Below are 14,477 nucleotides of genomic sequence, written 5' to 3' on the forward strand. Positions count from 1 at the left end.
GTAAGAACTTAAACACTCTAGTCTATTTTTGACATTAGAGGGGAATGTAAATCCTGTGATTATCGTTAGAAATAGCAGAAGAAAAGTGATGTCTTGCATATAGGAACTGACTCAAAATCTATGTTAGCCAAGTGCCCCAATATATAGGATGTGCAATACCACTATGAAGGTCCCTATTAATTCGAATTCTGTAGTAATTACTGATTACCTTATATTGCCATGAAAGGATTTTCCCATCAAGTCCACTAATACCTCAGTCCTAGTTTTTGTTTGAAGCAGATCAAAGAGGCACAGAGCAAAGCTTTTCCTGGAGCAGTACCCGTGTCTTTTATTAGAAATGATACAATTTCTTCTCTTTTATTCTTAAAGTTGTGATTGAGATCATTCAAGGATTTCTGCCAGCTCTAATTTTATTGTGATTGAGATTTCCATTACAGTAAGATCAAATCTGCTGATTGCTGACAGTGTAATAGCCTTAGAGAATAGATTGTTATGATTTTGCTGACATACTTTTCCACACCTGCTTTTTCCACGCCTGCTGCCATTTATGTTGGAAAAAAATAAAAAGTTCATTTTCAGTCAGCAGAAGAGGGTTTTTTTTGTTTGTTTTGTTTTGTGAATATTTGGAATGAAGAAAGCAAATTGCATGTTTTTACTAGATTTGTTTGGATTATTAAATTGGTCCCTAGTTAATTTGAAGAATATCCCCATTTATTGTTCAGTCTGTTTCATGTTTGTGTATTCTATATTTAATATGCGTATAATGTACTTGTAATTCCTTTGCCCTTGTAGTAAAAAAAAATTCTGAGAATTTTCAAAAATAGATTTAATCTTATGTCAATTCATCTTCATTTTTCCCCTTACATCTGCTCTTGACAAGCTATGAAGCTGTTTGTTCAAGAGTATGCTCTTATATTTCTGTTGGAAAATTATAAGCTCCTATGCATTATATGAATAAATATACAACTTTTTAAAACATACTTATTAAAGAAATTCTTTTTAAGTAAAACTTTATCCCATAATAGTCTTTGGGAAATAAATCTAGTTTTTTGGAGTTTGAGAGCTAAGTTGTGACAGCTTTGCTAAACAATGCTGATAGTCATATTTAAGCCTATGTAGACCACTTGTAGATTAATTTCCCTTAGAGTGAAAGGTTGAATCTTGTGTTTCATAAATCAAGGATATCAGAACACAAGTTTTTGATAGTCTACTGGAAGTTGCTTGTAAATACTGTGTGTGCTGTGGAAAATGTTAAGTCACGTGAATCATATAAGGAACAAACAAGACTTAAATCGTCAACAGCTCATTATTAAATGTGCAGCCTTCTGGTCATAAATAATTTCAGAGAAAAAAAAAAATGTGTCTTGAGAGTTTATAATTAAAGTATTTTAAATTCTTTTCCATGCATTTTTAATTTCAAAAAAAAATCCTCCTATAAAGCAGATGCAGAGTAGAGTTTTGGAATACAGAAATATCAAATTTACAATTTTCTGTATGTTGTTCTGATACAGGTCTGCATGCACAGATTTTTCCTTTACAAATTTTTTGTAGGAGGATGTCCAGAGGTCCCTTTCAACCTAAACCATTCCACAATGAACATAAACTAGGTTTCAGTAAATGTATTTTCTGTACTTTTAATCCAGAAACCTGAAACCTTTTTTTAATAAGTAGAACTCCTGTAAACTTTTTTTATACATTCTTGCAAAACCTTACACAAAATAGATAGCAAAACCCATCATTATTTTAGATTGCTCTTTCTTTGTATTTGCCTAAGCCTATATCAGGGTTCAGCAGGCAAATTGGTTTAGGTGTGGTACAAGTCTTGAAATACTGAAGAAGCAGGTCTGCAAGTTTCTGACATTTTTCAAAGGTACAAGATTGATCGTATTTCCACAATGTACTGGAAGACATTGGTTTCATTCTTTTGGGTTTATTTTAGCTTGCTTTGTTTGTTTGTTTAATTAGGATATTTAAAATAATAAGGATTGATTTCTATGGAAGTTAACCTGCCTGTGTCCAAGGCTTTAGCAATCAGGTTAAAAAATGAGAGTATAATCAAACCACTATTATTTTGTGTAATACAACTTTAAACAAAATCATTAAAAACTTATTTATATATATTATAATTACAGTCAAGTATAGTACCCTATTCCAGATGTGTAAAAGTTCAGTGGTAAATAAATATATTTTCTTACAATAAATGATGTGTAGGTTGCTTATGCTTGAGACTCTAAGGCCCAGAAATGATTGCTTTGTCTTTGAAGAGAGAATATTAGTCAAGGAGCTAGTAATTTGGCTGCTAGTACGTTCCATTTATAATGAGTTCTGTTCTTCCCTATCAGTATAGCATAGCCAGAACCACTCACTTATTATTTACAGAGCACAGCTTTGAATTGCATGAAAGAGAGCTTCCACTCAAGCTGTTTCCTGGTACTAATTTAGATCTTCCTTCCTACATCTGCAGCTAAAGCAAGTTTCCACAGTGCATAAGTTAAGGCTGGAAATAAATAAAAAATATTTGATACTTGGTGAGAAATTTAAATATGTTTTCATACATATATATACATATATATATATACCTATTCATTTTTCAAAAAAAAAAAAAAAAAAGTGCTACATTTCCTAATCTGAGCAAAAAAGGCAAAAGTAACATACACTTGGAGACTTCTGCTAACAAATGAGTCCAAGAGGCTTGAGATCAACAGTAGCAAGTGTGGTTTCAAGATAAATGCATTGAGAAAAGTGAGCTATGGGAAGGAGCTGTGTTCTGCCTACCTGTGTTCAAGGCTAAGGGTATGTAAGAGCTGAGGGCAGTTTTATTAGATCTCTCAGCCTAATCCAATTATTCTGATTATTTGATTTTATTCATCCATGGACTGATGGCTTCTCATTCACTCCTAACCAATTAGTAAGAGGCTGTGAATCAGTCATCAACTCAGTGGATGCTAAGGTTTTTCAAGTATTGAAATACTGCCAGCTAGAAGCAGTGTAACTCACACCAACCCTTCTGAACCTTGCAGCTTTCTGGGAGGCAATTTCAAAATAGTCTTAGGCTGATCTGAGACTGTCCTGCCACTGGGAAATGCATGCCCACTTCCTTGCTTCATATACAACTTTGCCAGCTTTGTATATGGACAAGACTGCATGGTAAACTGTACCAACGCACAATCAAGCTGAAGAGTAACAAGTAAGAAAAAGAAAATGTTGAATCTGTGATTTACTTTTCACATGAAAAAAAAGGTGTAGATCTAATAGACTTTCTGGTTGCCTTCTGAATACATACTGCCTGCAGATTATTAGGCCTTGTATGAAAATTTTCAGCTACATTAGCCAGGTAATGAACATCACGCTATTAAGAGAGCATGTATCCTTAAGTGAAAAGTGCACTTGTATAATAGAGTTAGACTGGTATGAATTTTAGGGGGAGCTTAGTAAGACACTTGAATATTGGGATTAAAAGGTGATTGCTGTAACTTGTAGCTCTAGGAAGATAATTTTTATTATCTGTGATTAAGTCTAAATTAATTTTCCCAAGTGCTTGGATCTTCTTTCTGTCTAAGATGAATGGAAAGCCTCTTTCAACAGGCTAAGTTGATTCATAGCTAATCATTCTTCCTCTCCGTGCTTTGATGTTTCAGTTATCTCTTTTGTCTCCTTAACCAATATCTATGCTTCAGCTTAACTTCTGCAAGCTTAGGAAGTTAGTATACAGTTTACATTTTTTAACTTGTTGATTTTATAGATTTTTTATATAAAAATTTTATAGAAGCAATGCAAAATAGCAAGATATTTAGAAATGTTTACAGAATCATTGTGATAACCATGAATTTGTTAAGAAGTGGAAAGAATTTTAATTTTTTTATATTGGAACGCTTTCTACGAATTAAACTGATTACAGTGAGGGGTGGAAAATCCAACACACGTAAGTCTGTATTCATTTTTTTTTCAGTTACCTTAAAATAACTTTCTTTTGTCTTTCTTTTTTTTTTTTTTCTTTTTTTTTTTAAAGAAAGGCAGAATGTAACTTCTACCATGCAGATGTTGGTAAATATCTCAACCACACAATTTTAACTCAACTTTTAACTGGTACAAATAATTCTAGGTTCTTGCAGCAGTGCAAGTAGTAGAAGGAAAATATACCAATTTGTGTTGCAAGTTATTCCCCAGTCAATATATCTGTAGATAACTAGTGTAACACTGTCCACTGCTGGCAAATCAGATAATTGCACTGCACATTAGAGCAATATGTTGTTGGAATGTTTTGCTGAGTTAACAATCTTGATTGTAAAATACTTAATAGTTCAGGTTTCTAGGTCACTGTAGGATTATTGGGTCACTATGTTAGAGTATTCATGCTATTGCTGCTAATAATAAAGGCTATGATATTTGAGCTAAACAGAATGTCAGCTTAGTATTATCCTGGTATTTTTGCAGAAGATAACATTTTGTTTTGGTTTGGTTTGGTTTGATTTTGGTTTTGTTTGTTTTTGCTTTTTTGTTTTGGTTTGGTTTGTTTTTTTCCTTTATAGTGTTAAGCACGTGCAAAGAAAATCCTTCTGTTAAAGAAAATATTGCAGAATGAAAGAAATGTTAAGTGGAAACAAACAATAGCAGTTAATTATGCTAATAAAAATAGCATTATAATGTCAGATATTTCTGAATATCTAAATCAACTTTAAAAAAAAGAGAAATTTATATTTGTCATTAATTTATTCAATAGAAATAGTAGACAATGCACTAAACTTGTTTGTTTAGAAAGAAGGAAACAGAGCATGCAGCTTTTTCTGAAAATATTAGTTGTGACCGAACCCCTAATATGAACAGATCTCAGAGGAGAACAAAGTTTACCCTATAAATTTACCAAGACTGCAGTATATCTACTTATTCTCCATTCAGAGACTCACCTTGTCCTGGTCAACAGTACCCAGAGATATACTTTATTACTCTGCCTCTAGAACAAGAATATAATGGGATTTTAGTTTTTAGGACTTATTTTTCCTTGTCTCCGTCTGCAAAATAGTACCAAATGCCTTGCAAAATTTGAAAATTAATAGCAGATGAATTATAAAAAAAAGACAATTGTTATTTTAACATATTAACTGCACTGCCAATTTTAGATTAGATAGCATAAAGAAGGCTATTTTTTTCTCTACGTTATTTGCTGTACCTGTGTGTATCTGTATGTATGTATGTATGCAAGTGCACACAGTTGTGTTCCCCTCACCAGTGGGAATCATTTTATTTACTTACAGGATTACTGGATTTATTTTAGGGGGAATTTCTGTTTCTCAGGCTAACAATTTATGTATATCTACCAAGCCTTGTTTTCAGCATTTCCTTTTGCTTATAGTGTTTTGTTTTTTTTTCCTCCTGACTTTCTGTGAGATAGCCAAAATCCAGTACCTCTCTTATTCTTACACTCCAGAGTATAACATTATTACATGTTTTCATATCTGTTCTCAGGAAAGTGAAAATCCCTTATGTAAGGTTTTAAAATAAGTATTAGGAAAGACTTTAAAAAAAACACTGTCTGGAACCTTGATATATATATGTATGGTTTCCTACTAACTTAAGTCAGAAGATGTTAAGTTCAATGTCTAAGCTAGAATTTATACATTGTATAATGAGTGGGCAGATTATTCACTTTAGAATGGTACCCAGAAAAGGCAGGTGAATAAAGTATTCCCATACTAAGCATCCCAAATTCTCTTAAATAGAAAAATCTTCTCATGTTGGTGAGATTTTATATATTCATATATTTTCTACTTGTATATTTTGGGTATTATTTGTATGCGGTGATGTTATTTATTTAACAAATAAAAAGATTAAAGGACCTGACTCTCTTATCTAGATGTTGGCTGGAATATAAGTATGTAATTAACTAGTAAATATTGTGACATAATGTCAAATGTATATGAAACGAATCATCCAATGACTGTATCCATGTTTATATTCCTAAATCACTGTTATCCAGACAGTTGAGATTTTTTTCCTCTCTAGCTGGAAATTTTTGTATGATGGCTACTTATCTGGAGGCCATAAATCATTTTAGAATCATCAAAAATCCAGGTGTGTGAAGGACCATATTTGTTCTGATTCCATTCAAGAGACTGATTTTTTTTCATTGTGATCTTCTTAATTTTTTTTTCTGTTTTAAGAATAGGAATCCTTCAAAGGAAGGTATTAAGTCAAGCATGTATAATATGTATTGTCATGCTCTGTTAACTTTATAGATTCTAGAGGAAGTTCACTGTAGGCTTGGGACTGGATCTCTATTCTCAGGAATAGGGTTTCTTTTGTTTCTGTACAACAAAATAGAGTAGTCTCATATTGTGACTTTCATTTCCTTGAAAAAATGATGGCAATGTCTGCTATTTATTTCTGAACTCACGCAGAAGAAAACACAGTCCTGTTGTAACTTGATAAGCAAATGCAACAGATGTTGATTTACAATGACAAATTACCATAGAAACTCTTCACTGCTAATACTGCTCTATTAGTAGGAGTAGAGATGGATATTATTATTTTTTTTTCTTTAATGACAGTTGTTATGTTTTGTCACTGGAGTACTGTCTAAAGGACACTGGTGGCAAATTTTTGGTTTTAGCTACAGCAGAAGCAAAATAAAAGGCAGTGCATTTCTCATATTAGTACTTAAGAATCTCTCTTCAAGAGGGCTATTTACTATGGAAAGTTAAAATCCTGTGTATGATTATTATTGCAGAAACAATGGTGCATTTCATGTTTAATTACTTCTATGGATTTGTCCCTTAAAGTAATCATGGATTTTATTTTTTTTTCCACTGTTAAATAGAGACATTTGTTGGAGAAAAGTTTTGGGCCCCAATCCCACAGGGCTTCTTATGACCTGTGTGCTGTTAAGAGTATCCTGTCAATCCAGGTGTTATCTTTTATTCACCTAATCTCAGAAGAGGAGGTATCAGAACTAGCAGATAGATGATAGAATGAAAACTGGGAACACACATGAAAGATGTCACTGGAGAAGCATTGAAAGTTAGGAGCTATAATCCTATATCTTATCTTGCTGAATAATTGTATAAACAGTTTGAGAATCTCTTCTCACAATTCTCTGTAGAAGAATAAAGAGTTACACAGTGGAAATGAAAGCGAAAATTTAAACAATTAAAACAGGTATTTTTCTTGACACAGCACTATTTCTTAGACTCATCACTGGCAATATAATCAATGCTAAATTGAACAGAAGGAGGAAAGTAAAGTCACAAAAGAAAAAGCGAGACTAACCAATTTGAAAATTATGTTATTTCTAAAGAATAAGCCAATAAGAAAATTCATTGCTCTCTTATGGATCATCCACTAAATATTTTATTCTGTTTCTTAAATGAATCTGTATCTTTACTAGCATAGACGTGCTTACTCCATTGAGTTGCAGACATATCACAGGCCATGTTTGGAAGAAACTGATTGATGTAAAAGAAAAATATTGCATTAGCTAAACAATTGGCATTGAGCTGGTATAATGACTTAAATGTTATGCATGTTGATGTTTAGTTTCCCATACTTCTCTGCATAATCAGTAATCTAATGTATGACTTTACTGCATGGTGGGTTAATTTATTCTTGCACATATATTATTTATGCATTAAGAGTTCTTCGAAGAACTTAGACACATACAGTCAAGTGCAGAACCTGTGAAAAAACTGTATAAAATATGTGATGTCCTGTAAACAAAAAATATATATAATATAGATATATATATGTAAAACCTAGAACTTCTTAAATAATCAGTAAATTTTAGCAGATAGGAATTTTGCTTCTTGAGTACATTGTGAATCTAGAGACTGAAAGGTGAGTGCTTTTGACACACAGCAGTGTAAAAGCATAGATGCCCAAGTTCTGAACAGTATTAGCATATTTAATAAACTTCATTCTTAGTGCTCTTCAAAGTCTAGCATCAAGTGTTTGAGGCATTCAGGATTTTAAGTTGCTGCAGTTCAGACAGGTTAATAGTAATTTATAAGGAGAATAATAGACAAATTAACATGTGCAAAACAGATAAAATTGAACTAATTCAAACCATTTAAAGCTCACTGCATAGTAATATTCACCTTATTATAAGCATGGAATGCACTTCAACTTTCTGAAAAAAACATTTATTACCATAATTTGTGACTTCATATGTACATACCAGTATGGTCACAAAAAAATAAGACTTTTTATGTCAACAAATGTTTTTTAGATTATACATTTTAAAAAGTGAAACATCTACCAGCATACAGAGTAAGCCTTTGGTACTATTTCTTCTATCTTGTTCAAGTCATGAAGTTAGATATCTTCTAGCTTTGTGCTCCAAGAATATCACATTACAAAATTAAAAGCTACTATTGCTTTCAAAAACCCAGCCTCCTCCATTTGTAAACACATTGCATACCTGAGGCAGATACAAGTTTGTATTTAAATGAGTGATCCTATCTACAGTACTGTACCAATTTTTCTTATCTTTTCATTATGCCTAATTTGACAGGTTTTAGTATATAGAAAGAATTTAGACACTCAAATTATATTCCAAAAAAATTATCAGCAACTTTCAATAACTTTATGATCAGTACTGAGAAGTGTTCAGAAACAAAACCCTAGCTAGAAACAGCACTCCAGTAATCAGACTACTGTCTCATCAGATTCACTGGAAAGTTGATTCAATTAATCAATTGGAACTTAAAAACAAGTAATTTTCACTGCTGAAACGTCTTTTCAAGAATTTACTTTTTTTGTTGTCGTTGTTCAATTGCTCAGAGGTACTATTATGTATACCTTGTAATTCTTAAGCCTAGATTGGTAATTTTATTCCTAGAGATACAAAATGATCTTCAACTCATTAGAGTCTTGAAGAATTTTGAGGTTCACAATATTCAACAAATTCCTTCTAGAATATAAAATAAGATGAATTTGCAGGATCATACTCCAGAGTAGTTAGCTAGACAGGAAAGCTGTGTCAACTTCTAGTAAGCAATTGCAATGAAAACTAGTTCTCATGAAACAAGGATATGTTGAACAGCAATGAAATTGGCATTTTACACTTACACAGCTCTCAGAGACATCATGGTATTTTTCTTAAGGTTTGATTTGGGTTTTGGTTTTGATATAAGTAATGGTTTCAGGTTATCTGGGTGGAAAATATGTAGAGGGAAACATAACAGTAGTAATACCTTTTTGTTTATATTGATTTATGAAAGGAAGAAGAGTCTTCATAGCTTTAAACAATAAGGATGACAATTTTGATTCTGAAAATTTTGCAGTCCAAAGATCTAGGCGAGGTTAGGATATAGAGCATAGAACCTTATTTTTAAAAATGGAAGTTCCTATGAAAACCTATGAATATACACTAACATTAATGGTTTGTTAAGTATATTAAACTTTGATACTTGAAAATGGTACATTATAATTTACATTTAAAATTAGCTGATGCTTTGTTTTCAGCAATATACTGAAAAATAAATATAAGGAAAAAAAACTGTTTCATAGTCTAGTATACGATAAAACAAGTAGTTCATATACATGTTATAACTGGTAAATGTCTTCCTCTAAAATTAATTTAAACAAGTAACTTTAAAAAAACTTTTTTTTAATTTTAGCAAACTCTAGAAATTAAAAATACATTAGTAGTTAGAAATGAACAGATGGGAAAATAAAAAGTATTGAAAATCTCCTCTTTTCTGCTTTTAATATTTTGCTTGCATATCCAGACTTTATTAATCAGAAATGAAATTCTAGCAAAAGATATAACTAAGATATTTCTATTTCTTCTAATGCATAATCTTATGTATTTAGTAGTCTTTAAGATAGTAACTATATTCTTATTTCCACAAGCCATTTGTAAGTCAGAACTTCATTCGGACTAACTTGCACACATTTTTTCACAAGTTAAGACAGCAGATGGCTCTCTTGAGTTTTCTTTGCAAAACTCATGCTGTAAACAACTGCTCTGCATTTTTGAGATGCAAGTAGAAAGCTATTGTTTTTGATCTCTGCAGTAAGAAACGCAATTCGTCCTGTCTGTAGCCTCATCTTCACCTTCGTTCTTCCCTTTGGCTACCACTATGATCATTATAGTATTGAAAAATATTAGGGCGTTTTGGCAAAAGTCCAGTATTCGGAGGAAACCGTGGAAATAGAGTTAGATAACATAGAGTAGATAGTATCGTTGGATAGCATAGGGGAGTTCTTACAGCAAAAGGAACGCGAAACTCACTTTTTGGAGAGAGTCTCATAATAAAAAAACAAAAAAAAACAAAAAAACTTTGGGCTGTTTGTACGCTATTCCTAAATTCCCATAAAAATTCAAGATAATGGAGTGTTTGGCATTGTTTCACTCTGCTTCTTGTTATTCACTCCTTTGTTTGGATCCAGGATCCAGGTCGAGAAGGACATTTCGAACTGTGTGTGTCCCGACACCTCCTCTACTGGTGGTAGGGGATGGTGCTCCAGGGACACCAGTGTTGTCTTACTGCCGCTGTCCATGGTGCTGAAGCAGATATGAGCAGGGAACGGGAGGGCGGGACTGGGCTGGTGGGCGCTCCACTGAGGGGGCATAGAGGGAAAAAAGGCAAATAGAGGACCTAAAGAACACAGGACTATGCCTTCTCTGCTTGCTACGAAGTATGGAAAAGGGAAGCGTACTGCAAAACAATCACAGTGAAATTTAAATTTGGAAAGAAACCAAACAAACACCAAAATCTAAAAAACAGCCGTCTCTCTAATTGCGTTAGTTAAGGTAATTGTAGCAGTTGTAAGGAAATCGCTGCTGTGTAAAAAATGCCAGACAGAAAATCCAGTGCGAGTGTTTTAGCTGAATCTCTTTAGAGACACTTTCAAATAGAATTAAAACCTATTATCCAGATCCGATTGCGCATATTCTGCTCCTAGTTGGTCTAGAATTAATACAAAATCCTTGTATATGGGAGTTCCTTCCATTCACTTCTGCTCTTTGTATAAAAATAGCTCTTTGTAGATTAAAGGATTTAGGGAAATAATGGTCAATACTAGAGATGCTGAAGCTTCTGCTAAAACAAGAACCTAAAATTACCAACAGGTCCCATATTGAAAAGTTGGGAATTATTCTAGATGTGTATTATTCTGGATGGATATTTATGCTTAGGGAAGATCTTTGTTACTTAGGTTCCTTGCCTGGTTCATTTGGTTCCCAGTATTTTATTTTTTAAAAGAAATGTCTAGAAATTAGAGCACTTTAAAAAAATATACATATCTATATCTATCTATCTCTCTATAAAAAAAAAAAAAAAAGCTTTTCCCTACAGAATAACTTTACCTTATTTCTGTGTAGCTACTGACTTCCTTTTTCTGTTTACCTCTGGTTAGTCACAACTTAGGAAGTTTCACCATTATACTGGTAGAAAGTGTGAAAAACATTGAATCCTTATTTTAAATGAGAAATCAAAGAAAATTGATGAGTTGTTGTATTTTAGATAGTATTTATTACGTGTAGTGTATTGTGAACTCCCTGGGGCAGAGACTTGTTAGACTTTCTGTATTTAGTGAGTTTAACTACAAAAAGCATTTAGAAAGAATTTCAAACAGTCCTGGTGATACAGTGGTTGTGTCTGCTCGTGGATGATGTCTTGGAAAACTCCTTCAGCATTTCTGAAACCTTGGAAAAGAGTTTATGTTCTGAGTTAGAAGTCTATTCGTGATCTCCTCTATCAGATAATGGGCACATACTAGTTTCAATGGAAGGTCCCCACAGATGCCTAGGTGTACCTCTACTTCACCACCCCAAATCCTTCCCATGAGGCAGAACCCCCTGGACCGTTGGATTGGTCCCGGCACATTGCGAGAAAGGGCCCGCTTGGGCCGGGACCACAGTCCTCCCTCCTCGCTGACCTCTGCCCTCACTTCTCATCCTTGGGATCTGAGTTTCTCGCGTAGCGCTGCGCAACAACCCCGTTGGCGGCCTGAGACACGGCGAGCGAGAGGGCGGCAGATCCGTGCAGCCCCCGCAGCGGCTCGGGGGGGCAGAGTGAGGTGTGAGTGGTGGAAGGGAGTCGGTGAGAGGGCGTGCCAAGGTGCCTGCATGTGAAGAGGGTGCCTCTGTGTGCAGGGCCACGTGTGCCTCCGGCAGCGCCCGGCGCTGTCCTCCCCTGCCCGCGGGGAGCCCCACACGGGGAGGCCCGGAAAGCTTAAGGAGAGCGGTGATTGCTGGCAGAGGATCCGCTGGGAACTCGCCGTATGCCACCAGAAATCGGCATCGGCGGCACCCCCCGCCCCTCTTCCTTTATTCTCCCTTTCCTCCTCCACCCCCTTTCCCTCGCCGCCCCTCAGCTCGGGAGGACAAAAAAGCTCCAGCGGTGCGCGTGTGTGTGCGTGTGCGCGTGTAGGGAGGCTGGAGCGGGGTGGGACTGAAGGGCTGTGATTACAGCTCTCCCAGGAGAAGGAGATTGCTCTCTCCAGATGCTGATTTCCGAAGCACTTGGCAATCATCAGGCAGGAGCCTGGAAGAGGCGGCGGTAGCCGCCCCAGCCGCGCCGATGGCAGCGGCGGGCGAGCGGGCGGTGGCAGCGCGGGGCTGAGGGGCAGCCGGGGGAGGCGAAGCCGCCGGCCCGACCGGGCGCCGCGCAGCGCGGCTCTGCCCCGAGCACGCCTCGCTCCGCTCCGCGCCGCTCCGCCCGCAGCCGCCGCCCGAGCGGGCGCCCGGCGCCAGGGCAGGGCGGGAGGGGCGGCGGGGCACCCATGCGGTGACCCGCGGCGGGAGCAGCTCCCGCGGGCCGCAGGGCGGGGGGGCCCCGCCGCAGCCGCGCCTCGCCCCGGAGCAGGCTCCCGCGCCCTCTCGCCCGCGCCCCCGGGGATGGGGCCCCGCCGGGGCTGAGCGCCCCGCCGCCCGCCCCCTGCCCATCGCGGTGCCGACCGGCGTGGGCGAGCCGGCGAGCAGCCATGGCAGCGGCCATCGCCAGCGGCTTGATCCGCCAGAAGCGGCAGGCGAGGGAGCAGCACTGGGACCGGCCCTCGGCCAGCAGGAGGCGGAACAGCCCCAGCAAGAACCGCGGGCTCTGCAACGGCAACCTGGTGGATATTTTCTCCAAGGTCCGCATCTTCGGGCTCAAGAAGCGGCGGTTGCGGCGCCAAGGTGCGTGCCTGTGGCCGAACCCACCCGGGGGGCGGGCGGGAGCGGGCAACCTGTGGCCACCAACTTCCCGAGCAGGGCGAGCCGCCGCCGCCCCGCTCAGCTCCTCCCGGGGTTCGCGTTGTGGCTGAGGGAGACGGGGCTCGGGGACTTCACACGGCGATGTAACAGATGTAGCGAGTCATGCTTGATCGCACCCCTATCACCACTTCTCCCCCCACCCTTTTTTTTTTTTTTTCCCTTCCCCTTTTCTTTCTTTTGGTGTGTTTTTGAGGATGCATAGTACGCAGCACGGAAAGCTTTCCAAACGTCCGGTGTCTGGGATGGCAACCTGACGGAGCCGTCGCTAATGAGTCCCCATTGATAAGCTGCCTGCTTGGTTTTTCTGTGCAGTCTGCAGCCGTGCTACCCAGTGCCTGCTCCATGTTGCCCTAAGCAGCTAGAAACAGTAACTTCTGAATTGCCAAAGCAAGAAATATGTCATATTTGGCAGCTTTGGGAGCCCATGCTTGCATCCCTCTCTGTATGTCTGCCTTCCAACTGCTCTTCCCCAGTTAAGGCCTATCAATATAGACAAGGAAATCTGGCAGTTTTTCTCCCGCATGGATCACAAGTAGTCAACATGTCCAAGGTGTCTAAAACTGGTACCTTGAGGACCAGTACATTGTGTCAGGACTCTAGAAATAAAAGGAGTTAAGTGACACTATGACTACTTCCCCAGTTGTTCTTATTTTGTGATATTCAACTCCATATTCAACAGTGTTCAGAACTGGTGATGACTTATTTTGTACTCGTCCTTGGGAAACAAGTAGCTTTAAAACAAAATAATTGTGTCAAAAGGAGTGAAAATCTTAGGTATAACTCAAAACAGACACAGAAGCTATACTCTCAGTAACATTAGAGAATGCCACCATGTGTTGTAGATTGGTATGTATAGTAAATTATACTAAATCACCTCTGTAAGTTGGGTTGGAAGATAATTCTAAGAAGCATAGTTAATGATCTACTCTGAGAGATGCCTCCCGTGCTTTTTTTTTTTTTTCCCCCCCATGCTTCGTATTTGAAATATCATAAATTTATACAGTGAATCCTTTTTTTTTTTTTTTTTTTTTTAACACGGCTTTATTACCTAGGAACTATTCCTCATAACTTCTATTAAATTCTAATCTTGCCTTTTTTATATAGAGCAGTGGTACAGGGATGATGAGTTATCACCATCCCTGCATGTCAGTGGCAAAATCTATGCAGGTTTATTTTTAGGCAGTCGGTATATGAGCTTAATGATAAGACTAAAGTATTTGGTTTATAATGTTGAATTCATGTATGTGATATTTGTTTATGAAAATAAGTTTAGAAAGAGAAA

The 14,477-nt window shown here is 37.4% G+C and overlaps 1 protein-coding gene across 3 annotated transcripts in view; it reads left to right on the forward strand.

Moving 5' to 3' along the window:
* Positions 1-14,477, forward strand: part of FGF14 (fibroblast growth factor 14) — a 378,041-nt gene that overhangs the window by 232,740 nt on the left and 130,824 nt on the right. The window contains exon 1 of one of the 3 annotated variants that reach the window (XM_085215546.1): positions 12,432-13,117. The exons of the other annotated variants lie outside the window; for them this stretch is intronic. Within the exon in view, the coding sequence (XP_085071672.1) occupies positions 12,925-13,117 (193 nt within the window). The 5' untranslated portion in view covers positions 12,432-12,924. Of the gene's footprint in view, positions 1-12,431; positions 13,118-14,477 lie in introns of those variants that run through there. 3 annotated transcript variants of the gene reach the window in all.

The sequence above is a fragment of the Meleagris gallopavo genome, chromosome 1, assembly GCF_905368555.1.
Source record: "Meleagris gallopavo chromosome 1, MGAL_WU_HG_1.1, whole genome shotgun sequence".
Lineage (NCBI taxonomy): Eukaryota > Metazoa > Chordata > Aves > Galliformes > Phasianidae > Meleagris > Meleagris gallopavo.